At 40.1% G+C, this 17,203-nt stretch overlaps 1 protein-coding gene across 1 annotated transcript in view; it reads left to right on the forward strand.

Annotated features, from left to right (window-relative positions):
* LOC140707322 (protein eyes shut homolog) overlaps nucleotides 1–17,203 on the forward strand; it is a 51,965-nt gene that overhangs the window by 8,401 nt on the left and 26,361 nt on the right. The window contains exon 3 of the mRNA XM_078386185.1: nucleotides 1–17,203. This exon is cut by the window's right edge and continues 26,361 nt beyond it. Coding sequence (XP_078242311.1) covers nucleotides 1–1,829 — 1,829 coding nt within the window. The 3' untranslated portion in view covers nucleotides 1,830–17,203.

Raw genomic sequence — 17,203 nt, forward strand, 5'->3', positions numbered from 1 at the left:
GTCTGCAAAAGACAGACTTTCCCAGGCATGGGATTCTTGCAACCTCTACTATGTCTAAATTACTGCCCAGCATATGGTTTGAAAGCTTTGGACTAGGATCATTAACCACTGATTGTGAGTCTTCAGCAGCATCCTCACTAACCTCAACAGCAGCGGTTCCTACTTCACAGTTGTTGGGGTATGTAGGCCTATTCTCAACAAGAACAGAGCTAAGCATAATAGCTGCATCACATTCAGCGACTGAAAGTTCAGGAGATGTAACACTAGTCTTGCTCTCACAAGAAGACTATGATATGACCTCATTTATCACGGAGTCATTAATGACAATTCCTGTCTCCTCTGTGCCATGTTTGTCAGTAGGGAACCATATGACTCTCGCTTTATCTGCCACAGACTTCAGTTCAGTAATTAGTCACATACCAGAGACCAAGATTGAATTAAACAGTCACTCATTATTTTCTCCCCGATTCCAGCCTACTACTCTGGCAATTGCATGCTCTGTTCTTTCGAGGTTGCCTCAGGAGAATACGAGACAACAATCGGCTGTTCCTCTGGTATCAATAAGTGGGGACAGGATGTTTCCAAACCCCCTGGTGACATTTGTTTTTCCCTCAGAAGGAAACAGTTTTGAAAGGGGAGGTTGCTTTAGCTCCTCTGTGGTGCTGGATTCCAAAAGGCAAACATCCCTTCAAGATGGATATCTGGATATTAGTGTTCTGTCGTTCTACCAGGAGCTCACAGACCTCAGCCTGCAATCTGCTAGCTCCTTATGCAAATTAAAGCAAACATATGTGAGGGGGTCCTCAGCTGACATAAAACTCTCAGGTGAATCCTCAGATCAAGTTTTGCACAGCAAAGAGTCCCCACTTTACCAAGCATTTTGGATGAATTTGATGATATTAACCAGCTGGTACACATTAATGAAATCTACCGCTGATACTTCTGGGCATTTGTTTATTTCAGTTTGGGAAACAGCGCCCACAGTGCAGCACACAGAAGTATCTTCCTTATATCCTGCTGAAAGAAGCAAGGGTACATTCAGGGTGGAAGATCACATTCTCACTACACCCCTACAGGAGCTAGACATTGATATCTCCAGTGTTCGTTTGGACCGGGCAGCAAGTGTCCTCTCACCAACTATCTGCTTGGAGCCATCCTTTTCCACAATCACAGCCTCTCAAAGAGGAAACATTCATTTGACAAGGACATTAACTAATGTAGAAGAGCCAGCTTCGGTTCATACATCACCTTTCCTGGACAACCCACTCTATGAGCCGATGGAAGAAACACCTCAGTTAAGGACTCAGCAGGACACATCTTTCATTCTTCATCTTAGCGGTAGTCCTCTAAAAGAAAATGAGAGCCACCTTACATACGACCCTCATGAGTACACAACACACAATCAGATCAATCTTGAGAGGATTCTTGATTGGCCTCTCACACATGGTGCCATTTCACGGACAGGCTCTGGGGTTGATTTTCTTGCCATGCATTCCTTACCGGCACTGTGTATTGATATGACTTCCTGCTCAGAAGTATCTGACCACGCATTTCCTACGCAAACATATTTTGCTAAAGGTTCAATGCCACAATCTCTATTACTTCCTGATAAAAATAAGGCTTTCAGTTCTACCTTAACCGTGACAGACAGTAAATCACAAGAGCATTGGAGTGCCTGGGCTATTAACAAAACAACAAAAGCAAGTTTAAACATTCATGTACCACAGTCACACAGCATAACAACCACGGTTTCACCTGTTACCTTTTTCCAGCAGGCACCATCTGGTGAGTATCTGAGGGAGAGCTACTTCTCTTCAGTGACTATTTGAATGTTTTATGAAGGTTTGTGGATACTTTTGTGGCTGATTTATTGATAGAGAATTGTGCACAGTGCATAAAGACCTGAAAGATAAGGTTCCATTTCCGAAAATGGAACTCAAAGTAACCAGAGGGTATACCAAGACTAACAAGATGCCTGGTATTTTACATATTACATGTGTTTTCTCTTTTAAGAGCTGCTGCTGAGACTTTGAATGTATTTGTACTACATAGTTGTACCAGGCTGATACCACTTTAACTGCCGTGGATCCATCCTAAGGAATCCTGTGCGTTACAGTTTTCTGAGATGCTTAGAATTCTTTTGCTATTGTCCAGGGTGGGCGCTGGCACACTCTAGCAGAGAATTCTGAGTTCCTTTACCAAACTGCAGATCCCAGCATTTCATAATGGTGGATTAAAATGGTATCAAGCTGCTATAACTGTATAATGTAGATATGCTACACTCTTGGCGCTCAGTAGCTCAAGAAACAAGCTAGAGCTTGGACTGTACCACTTTATACTTCAGATGGGCTTTCATATGCTCCTTGCTGTTTAGAAAAGTATGTTTTGCGGTAAAAAGGTGATAAGATAGTCTTCTTCTCGACATATGAATTTTTCTTTGTGATCGTGTTGTAAACAATGGATGAAAATGCTGCCATAAGATTTTCATCACTACCTGACCCCCCCCAGATTGTGACATTTGAACTTTCTCTTTCTTTCTTTCTTTCTTTCTTTCTTTCTTTCTTTCTTTCTTTCTTTCTTTCTTTCTTTCTTTCTTTCTTTCTTTCTTTCTTTCTTTCTTTCTTTCTTTCTTTCTTTCTTTCTTTCTTCTCTCTCTTCTCTCTCTCTCTCTCTTTCTTTCTCTCTCTCTCTCTCTCTCTCTCTCTTTCTTTCTTTCTTTCTTTCTTTCTTTCTTTCTTTCTTTCTTTCTTTCTTTCTTTCTTTCTTTCTTTCTTTCTTTCTTTCTTCCTTCCTTCCTTCCTTCCTTCCTTCCTTCCTTCCTTCCTTCCTTCCTTTCATTTTTCCTTCCTTCCTTTCTTTCTATACTGCACCATCTAGTGGCATGTGGTTTCCAATTAGAAAAATAAACTAAGAAGAAACCAACCAACTCCCAACCAACCCATAAAATATAAAAATATTAAAAGGATGGCAACATTCCCGACAACCCAAGATGGTGGCAACAGAGAAGAGTACAGACTACAGAACATAATGAGAGAAACTGAATCATAAACAGTTATAAAGGGGAGATATCCTGAAATGCCTGCCTGAAAAGCAATGTTTTAATGTGCTTTCTGAACATTAGGAGGGAAGGGGCCTGGCACACCTCCAAAGGTCGAGCATGCCACAGAGAGAACCTCCTAGTCATGGACTTCCTGGCCTCCTTTGGGATGGCCGCCCACAACATCAAAGCCTGAGAGGTACACGTAGCACAGGTAGTTGACCTCAGGGAGAGGCATTCCAATAGATAGCAAGGTCCCAAACCATTCAGGGCTCTGTAAGTCAACATTAGTACCTTGAATTTGGCATGGAAGCAAACCAGCAGCCAGTGAAGGCAAGCCAAAGCCTGGGAAATATGGTTGTATCTTGAAGTCCCCAAGATCAGCCTGGCCAACACATTTCGTACCTGCTGCAGCTTCCTTACCACTTTCAAGAGCAGCCCCATGTAAAGAGTACTATAGCATCTTTCTACTTCAGCTGATAATGTACTACAGTTCTCATGGTTGTCTTTTCTAGTTCAGTGAGAACCTTGAAAGGGGAAAGGGCCTTTGAGATGGATGGTTTGTCTTAGCCACATCAGTAGGCTTTCTGAGCAATGGGTGTTTTGTTGTACTTTGTAGTACAACTGTAGCAGTCTCTCTGAGGTGTGAGGCAGAGTAATTTCCTAACTTCATCTAGAGACAGAACATGGGATCTGCACACAAATGTGTTCCACCACTGAGCAAATATCTTTTCTCAGTCCTAACCAGGCCTGACCAGGCTTAGCTTCCAAAATCAGATAAGATCAACCAGAATCTGGTTGGCATGGTGGTAAATGGGTTTCTAGCAATTTCCAGTTCCCTAAGCAAGCTCCAGTGCGCCTGCTGTGCTTTGCTGGAGAATTCTCCAACTCTTTTACAGCAGATTTACAGAAGCATGGTGGAAAGGCAGGAAGGAGGAAGAAATAACAAAAAAAAAAGTCTCTGTTTTCCCTTGGCAGGAGAGTCTACAATGGAGTTCAACTGTCTGCAACTTTGGATTCACTTCACTGTAATTGATAAATATTTCATGCCTCTAATCTGCTGTTGGATTTCTATTTTGCTCACATTCTACTTTGTTCATATTTTATTCCTTTTTTTAAAAAAAAGTGGAAAGAGAACACTGCCAGCACCCTGTTATTATTGTTTTAAAGTGTTTAAAACATTTGCTGTATAGCAATTGACGCATCTCAACCTTTTATTTTTTATTTTTCATGTACCAGCAGTGTATTTAAAATATTCTCAGCAGATGTTTATAAGGGATGTTCAGCGACACCTTCCCCTTCTAATACTGGTTTATCACATGTATTTTTGTCAGCTTCTTTCAGTAGAGCTGCTATCACACTCTTTAGTACTTTAAGCTTCGTCTTTATCAGTGCTGCCAGATATGTCATTATTATTCATCTCCTGCTATTTAATTTCATTTCCTGGAGCCTTGGTCATGTGCTTATTTTAAAGCAAGTCTTGTTAACTCTGCTTCATTGGCATTTAAATCCATTAATTGTTGAAACCAAGAGGCAGCATTCACCCACACCTATCAGCTCACCTCTTTCTGAGATCAGCTTGGGCTCCTGGATTTCATCTTTGCAACTTAGGTTATGGCCTAAATGTGATAGGTCTACAGAACTCACTTGGAGCAGTCAACCTCCTCAGTGATATACTCAACAGCCACTCCAGCAAAGAATAAAGTACAAACCTAGCATGCATTTACTTTGATTTAGAGATGAACTGCCGCCCCAAAAGGCTTTTTGATGGGCTGTAACTTTGAAGCACACATCCATTGCTTCAAATTCAGTCTCTTTCTCAGTTTTACAAAGGGTGCCAAGGTGGAAGACTTCCAGCTTCCTTCTCATAGAGGAAGATCAGTATGGAGAAGATTCTTGATTGGCCTCTCACACGTGGTGCCATTTCACAGACAAGTTCTGGGGTAGATTTTCTTGGCACGCGTTCCTTATCAGCATTGTGTATTGATATGATCTCCTGTTCAGAAGTAACTGACTATTCACTTCCTATGCAAACGTATTTTGCTAAAGGTGCGACGCCACAATATATACTATTTCCTGATAAAAATCGGGCTTTCAGTTCTACTTTAACAGTGTAGACAGTAAATTGCAAGAGCATTGGAGTACCTGGGCTATTAAAGAAAAACCCAAAGCAAGTTGTAACACAGAATAACAGCCACAGCTTCATTTGTTAGCCTTTACCAGCTGGCACCATCTGGTGAGTATTTGAGGGAGAGCTACACCATTTTAGTGCCTATTTGAATGCTTTCTGAAAATTTGTTGATACCTTTGTGGCTGATTTATTAACAGAGAATTGTGCATAACGTATACACACCTGAAAAATCAGGTTCCATAAATATTTTTTGCCCAATTGTGTTTTTTTAAAATGAGAAATAATGACAATATAGCATTCATACTGACTGCAAAGACTTCCAAACACCTGGGAATCCCAAATTTTTAAAATGCAGAATTCTGAATTTAAAAGGCTGTAACTCCAAATTTGACTTTGGAAGCTGAATTCTGGTGCTAGTGCACATCTCTCATTTACAGCTTTCTTTCTCATGGATTTGAAATGTGTGCCACTTGCAAGGGCAAAGCGTTTAGGAGGCTGGTAATTTGAAAATGAGAAACAGCAAGCAGCTCAAGACTTAAACCTCTCCTCATATCTTCTTGGTGGATCCCTCTTATATGCTTTCTCTTCTCCAAGCAATTTTCCTGTTGCAAGAAAGCTGTTCAAGATTCAGCACTGTTGCATGCAGTAGTATATGGCATTACTTTAGGCATCAACGCATTGCAGTGTATCCTCTCTATAGTCAGCAGCATCATAGTGATTCCATGCACCCTGAATTGGTTTAAAGAGACACCTCTTGGATTAGAAATGGTACTGCATTTTATTGCAGATAGAATACAGTAGCAAATATTTGGACCTTCTATTGTGATTCAGTGATGCCTTAGACCTGACCACGAAATGCAAATGCCCATGCACCAGCACTCTTTCCACAGGTTCCCAAGTTTGGGTTAGCCAGCCTTTTGGGTCAGTAGTGATTGACTGCAAGGCAGAATTGCACCAAGGCAACCTCTGTGGCTTGGTTGCGATACTATGAAGTGTAGACTGACTAATGAGGCACATAATGGGAGGTGCAAAAGTTTGGTGGATTTGTCAGGCTTGATACAGTTGAGTTTCCTGTTTTTCTACTACCAAGATAATTAAAACTCAGTTCCATGAGATCCCCTTAGGCATGAAAATCCATATGCAATTTTAGCATCTGTTTTCCAACTGTATGCATTTTTTTAATGTATGCACACATCGACTGATGAATATTTGGCTGTATTTAGAATTCTTTGCGGTTTCCATGCTACAGTTTTGTAAATGCGCGCGCGCGCTGTTGGATGTATTTTGTTCTTTTGCAGAAAGTATCACAAGCTCATAATTGTAGAGCTTTCATGCCAGAGATTATGTTTGATTCCATACCTGGGTCTGGGAGTTGTGGAGTAAGGAAAACTGGGTGGGAGGGTGGCAGTGGCAATAGATTCAATGAATATCTCATCCATTCTAAGGTGAGCTCATCAAGTACCTAGAACAGGCACCCCCTTTCGAAAAGTGAGAAGGGGAATGGAACACAGTAATTAATTTTATTTCAATTCTTTGTTTGGATGTCTTCCTGTTCTCACTGGTCTTATGATATGCTTTTAATCAACAAATATATAGGCATATTTTATTCTTCTGTAAATGTAAACCAACTCACTTCTATAAGAAAAGCAGTCTACCTTCATGATCCTTGTGTACTCTTTCATGCTTGATTGAACAGCGCAGAGAGTGAAGCACATCCAAATGGCATGCTGTCATGAAAGGATTTCAACCACCACATCTCAAGTATCTGTTCAAATATTTAAAGTGCCTGTTTGGATTGTTTCTCTCTGTATGTCTCACTCTCTCTCGCTTGCTCTGGTGCTGGAGTTATATTAAATATTTCCCTCTGTTCAAGGTTAATGAAAGAGTTCTTCAACAATGCTCAGCACCAGCACAGTCACAGAGTGGGAGAAATATTTCTTTTATTAATTTTCTTGAAGAGAGTGACTCATTTTTCATTGTTTCTTGTTTAAGAAAAAGAAGCCATAATGAAGTACTATTAATGAGGCATTATGTGATCATAAAAGAGGAGTGAAAATAGAGCCTCTAAAACAGGGATGAGGATCTTTTTTTACAACCTGAAAGGTCCCTTCCTTCAGGACAATGGCAGCTTGTGGCCCCAAGTGTGTGGGGATGGAGAGGCACTCACCCCAACATTTCAAGTTAGGGCAGGGGTCTCAAACATGTGGCCCAGGTAGGGTTGCCAGATACATGTGTCCGAAAAGGAGAACATAGAAAGCCAAAAAGGAGGACAAAGGAGGACGTATTGGGGGGGGGGCTCTGTGCACGGGATGGGGTGCGGGACATGTCACTTTTGGAATTAGGTATTGGGGAGAATAGCTCTTTGATCATGGGGCAATACCATAACCATTCAACCTACTCAGTCTTGAAAGGTTAAGTCTGGGAAAGTTACATTTTTTGGACTACAAAACTCAGAATCCACTGACCACTGTGTTTTCGTGTTTTAAAAAATGTTTTTAAAAAATTAAAACAAAACAAAACAAATCTACATATACACTTACTGGGCTCCCAGGACCAATGGAGACAATCTATTCCTTCCTTTAATGGAGACCCATCCCACTTGTTTTATTTATTGATTTTTTTTATTTTAATAAAAACATAATAAGGTGAAATGAAAAGTTTAAAAAGCTGTGTGACAGATTTGAAACACTTTATAAAAACCAGAAAAAAAGAGGATGTGTATTTCTCTCAGCTTGAGAAATGCAAAGGGTGGAGAAAATGGATTTGCAGACAGACAGACACACACACACACAAAGTCATATTCTCCAACCTTTGCAATTTCTCAAGCTGAGAGAAATCCGTGTGTGTGTGTGTGTGTGTGTGTGTGTGTGTGTGTGTGTGTGTGTGTGTGTGTGTGTTTTCCAGCTTCCACAAGCATGGGGGATAACTCTGCATATGCTCCTGGACCTGGAAATCTGGAAATGCACTCTGCACATGCCCCAGGGGGAGTCAGGGGTCAGGGCAGAAGGGGGGGAATAAAAGTGCCTCCTGTTCCCTGGCTTTAAGAGGAAGGAGGGACCGAATGGCCCCCATTTCCCTGGCTTTGAATGGCCACCCCCCCAAACCCCAGAACAGCCTCCCCTCCAGCAGACAAGCAAGTGCACTCACTTCACTCCTGTCCAGGTTTCCATCCATCTCTCTCCGCTTCTTCTTTGTCCTGCTGCTGCTGGTGGTGGTGTTAGTGAAGAAGGAGCCAGAGGGGGTCGTGGCCGGCAATGAGGGCTTGTGCGCCTCTGCTCCTCCTCCTCCTCGGAGCCCCAGCCGGGCTAAGGAAACTCCTTGGCAGCTTCCTCGGGCTCTTGCTCCACTTGGCGGAAAATCTGATGCGGCCCAGCCTCACCCAGACTCTGCCTCCAGCGGCCCCCAGGTGAATTGAGTTTGAGATCGCTGACTTAGGGTATCCCCTTGCTTGGTCAAATGACACCTGTGTTTCAGAGTAGCCTGTAAAGGGCCACATTCCAGTAGCAAGTGGGTCCGGAACAATCTTCCTCTACCTTTCTGTCTCGTAAGCACATATGTATTTGTCTACTAAGTAAATCATGTCATGGGTCTATAATTGACGATGATAGTGTTGAAGATTAAGAAGGATAGCAAACTCAATTTTGTGTGTATTTTCTTCAGCCCTTTTACTGAACATCTGAACAGCGCTTGTGTGTATGAGTGGGCATTACTTCCAAATGAGCATACGAAAGATTGGAAAGTACTTTACTTGCTCCTGTTGAGTCCTGCACTATTTAAAACATTGTACTCCTCTGATCCACTCTCCCAACATTTAAGTTTCTTGCAATCCAAGTGGAAAGTAATAAAATGGGAGGGCCCCTCTAGTCTCCCACAGGCATTGTGTAGGCTAGCTTTGTAAGTTCCTTTGATTTTCCCCCTCTTAACAATAAAATGCTTCAATTATGTGTAAATAAATGAAACAAATGTGAATCTTTTGTGCTTGTGTCAGACTATTATCTCCGTAATAAAGAAAATTGTCAAAACAAGAGGTAACACCGGACCATTTCTAAACTTTAATATTTCAGCTATACATTATCATTTACAATAAAGCCTTTGGTTAAATAATTTATGAGGAGAGCTTAACTTTACACCATTAATATTAATAAATACTTATAGAGCAGCGAGCAAACAACCAGACTTCAAAGCAAGTGTTGTTTCTCTCCATTTTCAGCTGAGATCTGACCTAGATTGTAGGTTAGAGAATGCTGTCAAGATTAATGCAAAATTGTGATTCCAAATTCTGCAAAGCTGCATGATGATCTGCTATCTTGATTATGCTTGAAAGACAGAAAAGGAATCCTCCAAGTGGTACAGAGAATTCCAAGGAGCTTCCTGGCTTTTTAGTATTTCTTTTCCAAAAATGGGCCTCAGATATTTATTCCTTCAGCTGGATGACCAGTGTGATTGCCTAATTTTATAGACATCTTGAGCCCCATTTGAGCATCTCCTTGGTCATGTAGGCATTCAGATGCTTCCATGGGGAGCCCACAAGAAACCCACACACCTAGCTGTCCCTGAGCCTTTTTAGGTTACTGGTGAGCCAATGAGTCTACTTGGTTCTCTAAAGCAGGACAGGGTAACAATTGTTTGTTTTATCTATTCATTTATTGATTATATTTACTTAATCCATTTATAGCCTGCTTTCTCCCAGTAGAACATTCAAAGTGATGTATTTGATGCTCTCAGACAGTCTCACATAGAGGCATTGACTGTGTGGAGATTCTATTAGGGTTACAAACAGTAGTGCTAAGGAGTTCCAGTATGGCAGACCAGGGGCATCATACTCACTTAGGGTATGCATGTATATGTGTGTGTGTGTGTGTGTGTGTGTGTGTGTGTGTGTGTGTGTGTGTGTGTGTGTGTGTGTGTGTGTGTATTTATTTATTTATTTATTTATTTATTTATTTTATTTTATTTTATTTTATTTTATTTTATTTTATTTATATCCCGCCTATCTGGTCGGTTAAGACCACTCTAGGCGGCTAACAGCATAAAATAGTATAAAAAATTTTTAAATAGAAGAAACCTTAGGAGAGGGAGGAAACAATAGGAAAGGGAGAGGAGAGGGCATCAGGAATTGTCTGGAGGGAAGTCCTGCCGAAACATCCATGTTTTTAGTTGATTTTTAAAGATACCCAGCGAGGGTGCCACGCGAATCTCAGGAGGTAGGTTGTTCCAAAGGTGAGGAGCCACCGCCGAGAAGGCCCGATTTCTTGTCTTTACCTTCCGGGCGTCCCTCGGTGTTAGGCTCCTCAGCCTCACCTCCTGGCTCGCACGAGTGACACGGGTAGATCTCGGTGGGAGTAGGCGTTCCGCCAAGTATCAAGGCCCTAAACCGTTATGTATGTATGTATGTATGTATGTATGTATGTATGTATGTATGTATGTATGTATGTATGAATTTATTTATTTATTTATTTATTTATTTATTTATTTATTTATTTATTTATTTATTTATTTATTTATTTATTTATTGTATTTGCACCCCGCCTATCTGATCAAACAACCACTCTGGGCGGTATAAGATGTTGTGGTTCATCCTTCATGCAGTGCTGATCAGAGGGGAGGCAGTGGCCATTAGCCACCTTTTAAATAGAGGATCCGGACTTACCTCAAGAAAGAGGACCTTATTTGTATGCAGAATGTCCTTAGGATCTCCTGCTAGGACTCTGAGGAACCATTCCAGCCAGTGTAAATTATACTGAATTAAATGATTGAATGACGTGGTTCAATATAAGACAGCTTCAGGTGTTTTTAAATTTTCAAAGTTCAAATACATAGTTTTGGAGGCCTCAGCATTCGTGACTGAGGGGCATCCTGAGATTTTGCAACCTGCCCAAGGCCACATAGCCTGGCTTTATTCCCAAGAGGCACAGCGGGGAATTGAACTCCCAACCTCTGGCTCCATGGCAACTGAGCTGTCTAACCAGCACTTGTTTGTTTGTTACATATATATCAAATTTATTGCCCACATTTTCTCTAAATGGCATACATTTGCCTTCACAACATCCCTGTAAAAAAGTCAGATTGAGAGAATATAACTGGTTCCTGTTAGTCACTAATCATCATAACTAAACATGTTTTAGAACCTGAGTTTTTTTTGCCCTACTATTCTTAACAAATAAGATCATGGAGAGGGAAATACTAAATGAATTTCTGGGACTGTGCAACTTGCCCATCACTAGACAGGCCAGGAGGCACAGTGGGGAACTGAGCTCCCAATTTCTGGCTCCACATCCAGATACTTAAACCACTGAGCTATCCAGCCAGCTATCACATAGACGGTTAATGACAACTGTGCTAATTCTTCAATAATCTGTGCATGATTATATTTAATATCTTTACCAGGCGTGGGCAACGTCAGTTGGGGCCGAAGGCTATTTTTCAGATTTCAGTAACTCAGGACAATAGTCTCAAAACAGTATGGCTAAAGCCAGGAGAGACATGGCCAAAATGACTAATTAGTTTTTTTTAATATAATTTATTTATTTGTTCACTTAATGTTTAAAATTAGTAAAGTATGATTTTTATATTTATTTTTAAAAGTCTTTTCTCTCCTTAAATAGAATATTAATTAATTATGCCCCACCCCAAACATAAGCACACAAACTTAATTAAGACACGATAAACACATTAAATGTTTAATCTTTAAACATTTTAATTAAAAAAATAATAAATTATTTGTTCTCCGGAAATCAAATTTATTCCTTTTGGCCAATTTGTAAAGTAGAATTATTTGCTATACAAGATTTTGTTTCTTTCCGTATTAGTACTATTCAGGTTTTTACTTTAACAAGGTGGTAGTGATGGCAGCATGCAGAATCAGGTCTGTGTATCTCTGATGGCTAAACAGCCCCTAACTATTGAGACATGTTGGAAAACAAACAGTCTTCAGTGAAAAGGAAAGTCAGACCCCGCCCCCCAGAAACAGTGTTTGATTGAGTAAAGTCTTCTGAAGATGATTAAACCAAGGAAGATACAAAACATTTAGTTAGAGCTGGGTTACATGTGAAAAAAACCCTGGTTTTGAATCAATTAGGATGTTTCAAATCAATTTAAACTACACAACACACAGGGAAGTGTGGATTTATTTTGATAGGTAGCATGTTTTGGTCATGAAGCGGGGTTTTTTAATCCGTTACCAAGGAGTCGTTCATTTTAACTTGTGAAATTGATTTATTTTGAATAGTTTCAGCATATGTGAATACCTCCGTCGGAGTAAATTGAGCCTCAGGGGGTTCATTAAGTATTGGATGTCAGGATCTTGGGTTTCAGGCTTCAGAGTAACGGGACATAAATATCTTCAAGATAATATTTTTTTAAATTGCCATATCATGTACGTGCTTATGCAATGAAGTGGTATATTTGAAATATTAAAAAAGATGAGACCCCTTGTGTCACCCTCAGAGAAACCGCACTGTCACAGAAGTTTTCAGGCAAGGAGAGGAGGCTGCTGTCATTTTAAACATTTACTGAAAGAGAAGCCTCTGTCTGGCTTCTGAATGGAGGTGAAGAGGTGGGGAGAGGAAAGAGATACTTCTTTTTTTCTTGAGCTCTGTCCCCTCTTTTTGCACAAACTGACTCATCTCAACCGGATTGCACATCTATGGAGGCCTTGCAAGAAATGGAGAAGGAGAGAGAGATGCTGGAGGAGGAAATTAGAGAAGAGACAGTCAGGAAGCAGCTTTCGTTGGACTCAAGCAGAACTGATCAATTTGTGCAATGTGGGACCATGCATCCATGTATCTTTTTTCTATCTGTAATACTAAACTAGTGCTATCCCAGTTTGAAAGAATTTTTTAAAATATTGAAAATAACACTGCAGCAGCAATAGTGAGTGGCTGTGATAGGCAGCCAGTGGGAAAAAAAAAGAAATTCCATGTAGCTCCCTTGATCCTTCTAAAGCTAAGCTTAACACTGGATTAAAAATTGTCCCATGGGGATGTACACATTGACACAAAATCCACATGACTACAACATGACTTTACACTGATTTGAAACCCCCTGATACATAAGAATCCAGTATATTTCACTAGTGCAGCCATGCTCTTGGTTTGGAAGTAGGGGTTCTGAAAAAGATATCACAATCCACTAATGGCCAATTAAAAGGGGGGGGTATGCAGCTGGATACAAGGACCAAAAACAGGGCAAAAATGTTCCACATCTAACTTTACATAAAAAGTTCAGAGGGACTTTGAGGTTTAGGGGCAAGGAAATTTTCAATTGAGCCTTTAGAGCAGCCATTCTCAATGGGGCCCATATGGCTTCCAAGGGAGTCCTGGCACATTTGGAGGAGGCCACAGACTGAAAACAGTTCTTCACTCACCACCCTATAAAGTTTGATATGAGACTTATACAACCCTGATTCAGCCTATATTACTTTCATGTTGTGTTTAAGACCATGGCAAAAAAAAAGATTGAAAATAGCTTGAGGTGGTAGCTTGTCCTCCCAAGAGCTGCTCTTTTCCTTGTGAATCTGATCCCATCAGGTGTAGCTATCCTTAATGTTCTTATAAAGGATAACTTATTTACAAGCAACAAAACTATGTATGATGTCGGTGTTACACATATTAAAAACGTTACTCACTGTGCAGCGTCCTTTCACATAAATGGTAAAACTGAATAAAATAGGTAAGACTGAATTGATTTGCATCCCAAAATAAGATGGAAATGAATGGAAAGTGCTATTTGAAAAAAGCTTTGCTATTTAGGACCTGGCACCTTACGATGTGCAACTCAAATCAATGTATGTGATTACATGATTAAATATTGTTAGACTTACTTGATTCAAATTCAGGTCTTAGTGTCAGCAAGTAATAACCGAGAAATCTTCTTACATATAATTTACATTTCACCAATCCAAGCAAAACAAACAAAAAATTCCTAAGTAAAATAGTTTGTTATAGTTTGAATCATTTTTCCGATGTACCTGAATATGTTTTATTACGTGCTGTCACGTTGCCTTAGGATGAACTAAGAAAGAAGGACCTCCAAAAAATTCTGTCTTCAATGGCTCTGCTCTGCTGCTGCAGACTCAACAGTGTGGCTTTCTTTATGGAATCAATCCATCATTTATTTGAGCTTTCTTTTCTCATGCTACCTTCAACTTTTCTCAGCATTATTGTCTTTCAAGCAAATCTTGCCTTCTCATGATGTGCCCAGAGTAGGGCAACTTCAGTTTTGCCATTTTTCTCTGCAGAGATTGCTCAGGCTAGATTTGTTCTAGGACCTATTTTTTGACATTCTGACAGTCCAAGGTATCCACAAAGCTATCATCCAGCACCCCGCTACCCCGCGATCATCGCAAAGCGAAAAAAACCCATAGGGACCATCGCAAAGCGATCACTTTTGTGATCACAAAAACTCAGTCGCTAAGCAATTTCGTCGCTCAACGGAGCGATCACTATGTGAGGCACCACTGTAATCAATTTTTTCCCTGTCAGCTTTCTTCACTGTTCAGCTTTCACTCCCATATATGATTATTGGGAATCCAAGAATGTGGATGATCCTGGCTTTGGTCTCTAGTGATACATCCTTATACCTGATGTTATTTTCTAATTCTTTCATTCGTGCCCTTCTAAATCTCAGTTTTCTCCTGATTCCATTTGAATTGTTGAGTGAACCAAGGTATAGAAAATTTTTCACTATTTCAATTTCTTCATTGTCTACATTAAAGTTGTATAATTTTTCTGTAATTGTTTTTGTCTTCTTAATGTTGGGCACTTTTCTCTCTCATTTTCATCAGATGTTGTTTAAAGTAATTGCTTTCTGCCAGTAAGATAATGTCATCTACCTACCTTAAGTGGAAAACAGGAGGGCCTGGTGTGCTCTGGTCCATGGGGTCATGAAGAGTCGGACACGATTTAATGACTAAACAACAACAACCTACCTTAAATTACTGATGTTTCTTCCACCCATTTTTGCTCCTCCTTCATCTGGATCTAGTCTGGGTTTCCGTATGATATGTTCTGCATACAAATTAAACAGGGGGATAAGATGCATCATTGTCTTGACACCTTTGCCTATAGGGGACCCTTCTGTCTCTCCATATTCTGTCCTAACAGTAGTTTTCTTGTCCACTATACAGGTTACACATCCAGACAATCAAGTGCTGAGGCACACCCATTTGTTTTAGAACAATCCATAATTTATCATGACCCACATAATCAACACCTTTACTGTTGGAGTCTATAAACCATAAACTGATACTCTTCTGAAATTCTTGGTGTGCTTCAGTAGCAAGTGGATATTTGCAATATGATTTTGAGTGCCTCTTCCTTTTCAGAATCCATCTTGAACATCCGGCATTTCTTACTCCCTTTAAGAAAAAAACCTTTGTTGCAACACCTTGAATATCACTTTGCTTGCATGAGAAATTAGATCAATGGTCCCATAGATGCTGCACTCCTTGGCATCTCCTTTCTTGGGGATTGGTATGTATATTGAACATTTCTAGTTTGGGGGCCTTTGTTTTGTTTTCCATATTAGTTGACATATTCATGTTAGAATTTTACAGATTCAATCTCTGTGGCTTTAAATAGTACTTCATCTACCCCTGGTGATTTATTTTTTCCTAGTGCTTTTTCAGCACCTCTCACTTCACTTTTTAGAGTTGCCGATTCTTCATCATAAGATTCCACTTCAAAGGAATCTGTCATCCTTTCATCTCTTCTCTGTATGTCTTCAGTATACTGTTTCCACCTTTGCTTTATTTATTCCAGTCAAATTGTGTGCTTCTCTGTTGGTCATTCAGCATTCCTAATTTATGCTTAAATTTCCATTTAATTTCTTGGAAGTCCTGGAAGTGATCTCTTGTTTTTTCCTGTTTCGTTGTTCTCTCCTATTTCTTTTCACTGATATTTTCCCTATGCATTTCCTACAGCTCTGAATAAAAATCTCCATCTTCAACAGTACCCAGTGTAAAAGAATCATCAGTGGCAGTGTGACAACTCTAAGATTTATAAAGCTGTAAATATTATGCCATTTCAGCCTGTGCTAAAAGCTTTTCCGTGCCTTGCCTTACCTTGTCCACAACGACATTTCATTTTCAGCTCCTTACATTTTTTTCTTTACTGATCTGCTTGAATTCCAGCTTCTAATTTTCCTCTTGGGAATAAAATATATGTAGAAAGAGTGCATGGACTGTTGCACTCATGCTAATTAGACCTTTGCATGCCCTTTACACTGTTAAGTCACTCTCTTATGGTTACGAGTCATTTTATGGAAACTGAAAAATGCAATCAAAGAATGGTTATCACACGAGTATTAAGTTGCAGGCTGCATGTAATCTTTCTGTCACTTGAAGGAAGTGTTTAAATGTGTCAGAATTATACTCTTCTCTCATTTTGAGGACAGATCTAAACTTTGAAACAGTAGGATATGTTTTGGAAATTCAACAGGGACAAGTACAAAGTACTGCACCACAGAAAAAGAAACCAAATGCACATTTACAAGATGGGGAGGGGATACCTGGCTCAGAAATACTACAAGTGAGAGGGATCTTGGAATTGTCATAGTTCACAAGTTGAATATGAGCCAATGGTGTGATGTGGCTAGAAAAAAGGCAAATGCTGTTTTAGGCTACATTACCAGAAATATAGTTTCCAAATCCCTCAAGGTTTTATTTCCCCTCTTTTCAGCACTGGTTAGGCCTCACTTTGAATATTGTGTCCAGTTCTGGGCACCACGATTGAAGAAAGATGCTGACAAATTGGAACAAGTTCAAAAGATGATCAGAGAGCTGGAAACCAAGCCCTATGAAGAAAGACTGAAAGAATTGAGCATGTTTAGCCTTGAGAAGAGAAGACAGAGGGGGGACATGATAACACTTTTCAAATATTTGAAAGGCTGTCATATCGAGGAGGGTTAGGGTCTGTTCTCGATCACCCCACAGTGCAAGACACACAACGATGGGCTCGAGTTACAGGAAGCCAGATTTCAATTGATTATCAGGAAAAACTTCCTAACTGTTAGAGCAGTAAGACAGTGGAACCAAT

This window comes from Pogona vitticeps, chromosome 1 (assembly GCF_051106095.1).
Source record: "Pogona vitticeps strain Pit_001003342236 chromosome 1, PviZW2.1, whole genome shotgun sequence".
Taxonomy (NCBI): Eukaryota; Metazoa; Chordata; class Lepidosauria; order Squamata; family Agamidae; genus Pogona; species Pogona vitticeps.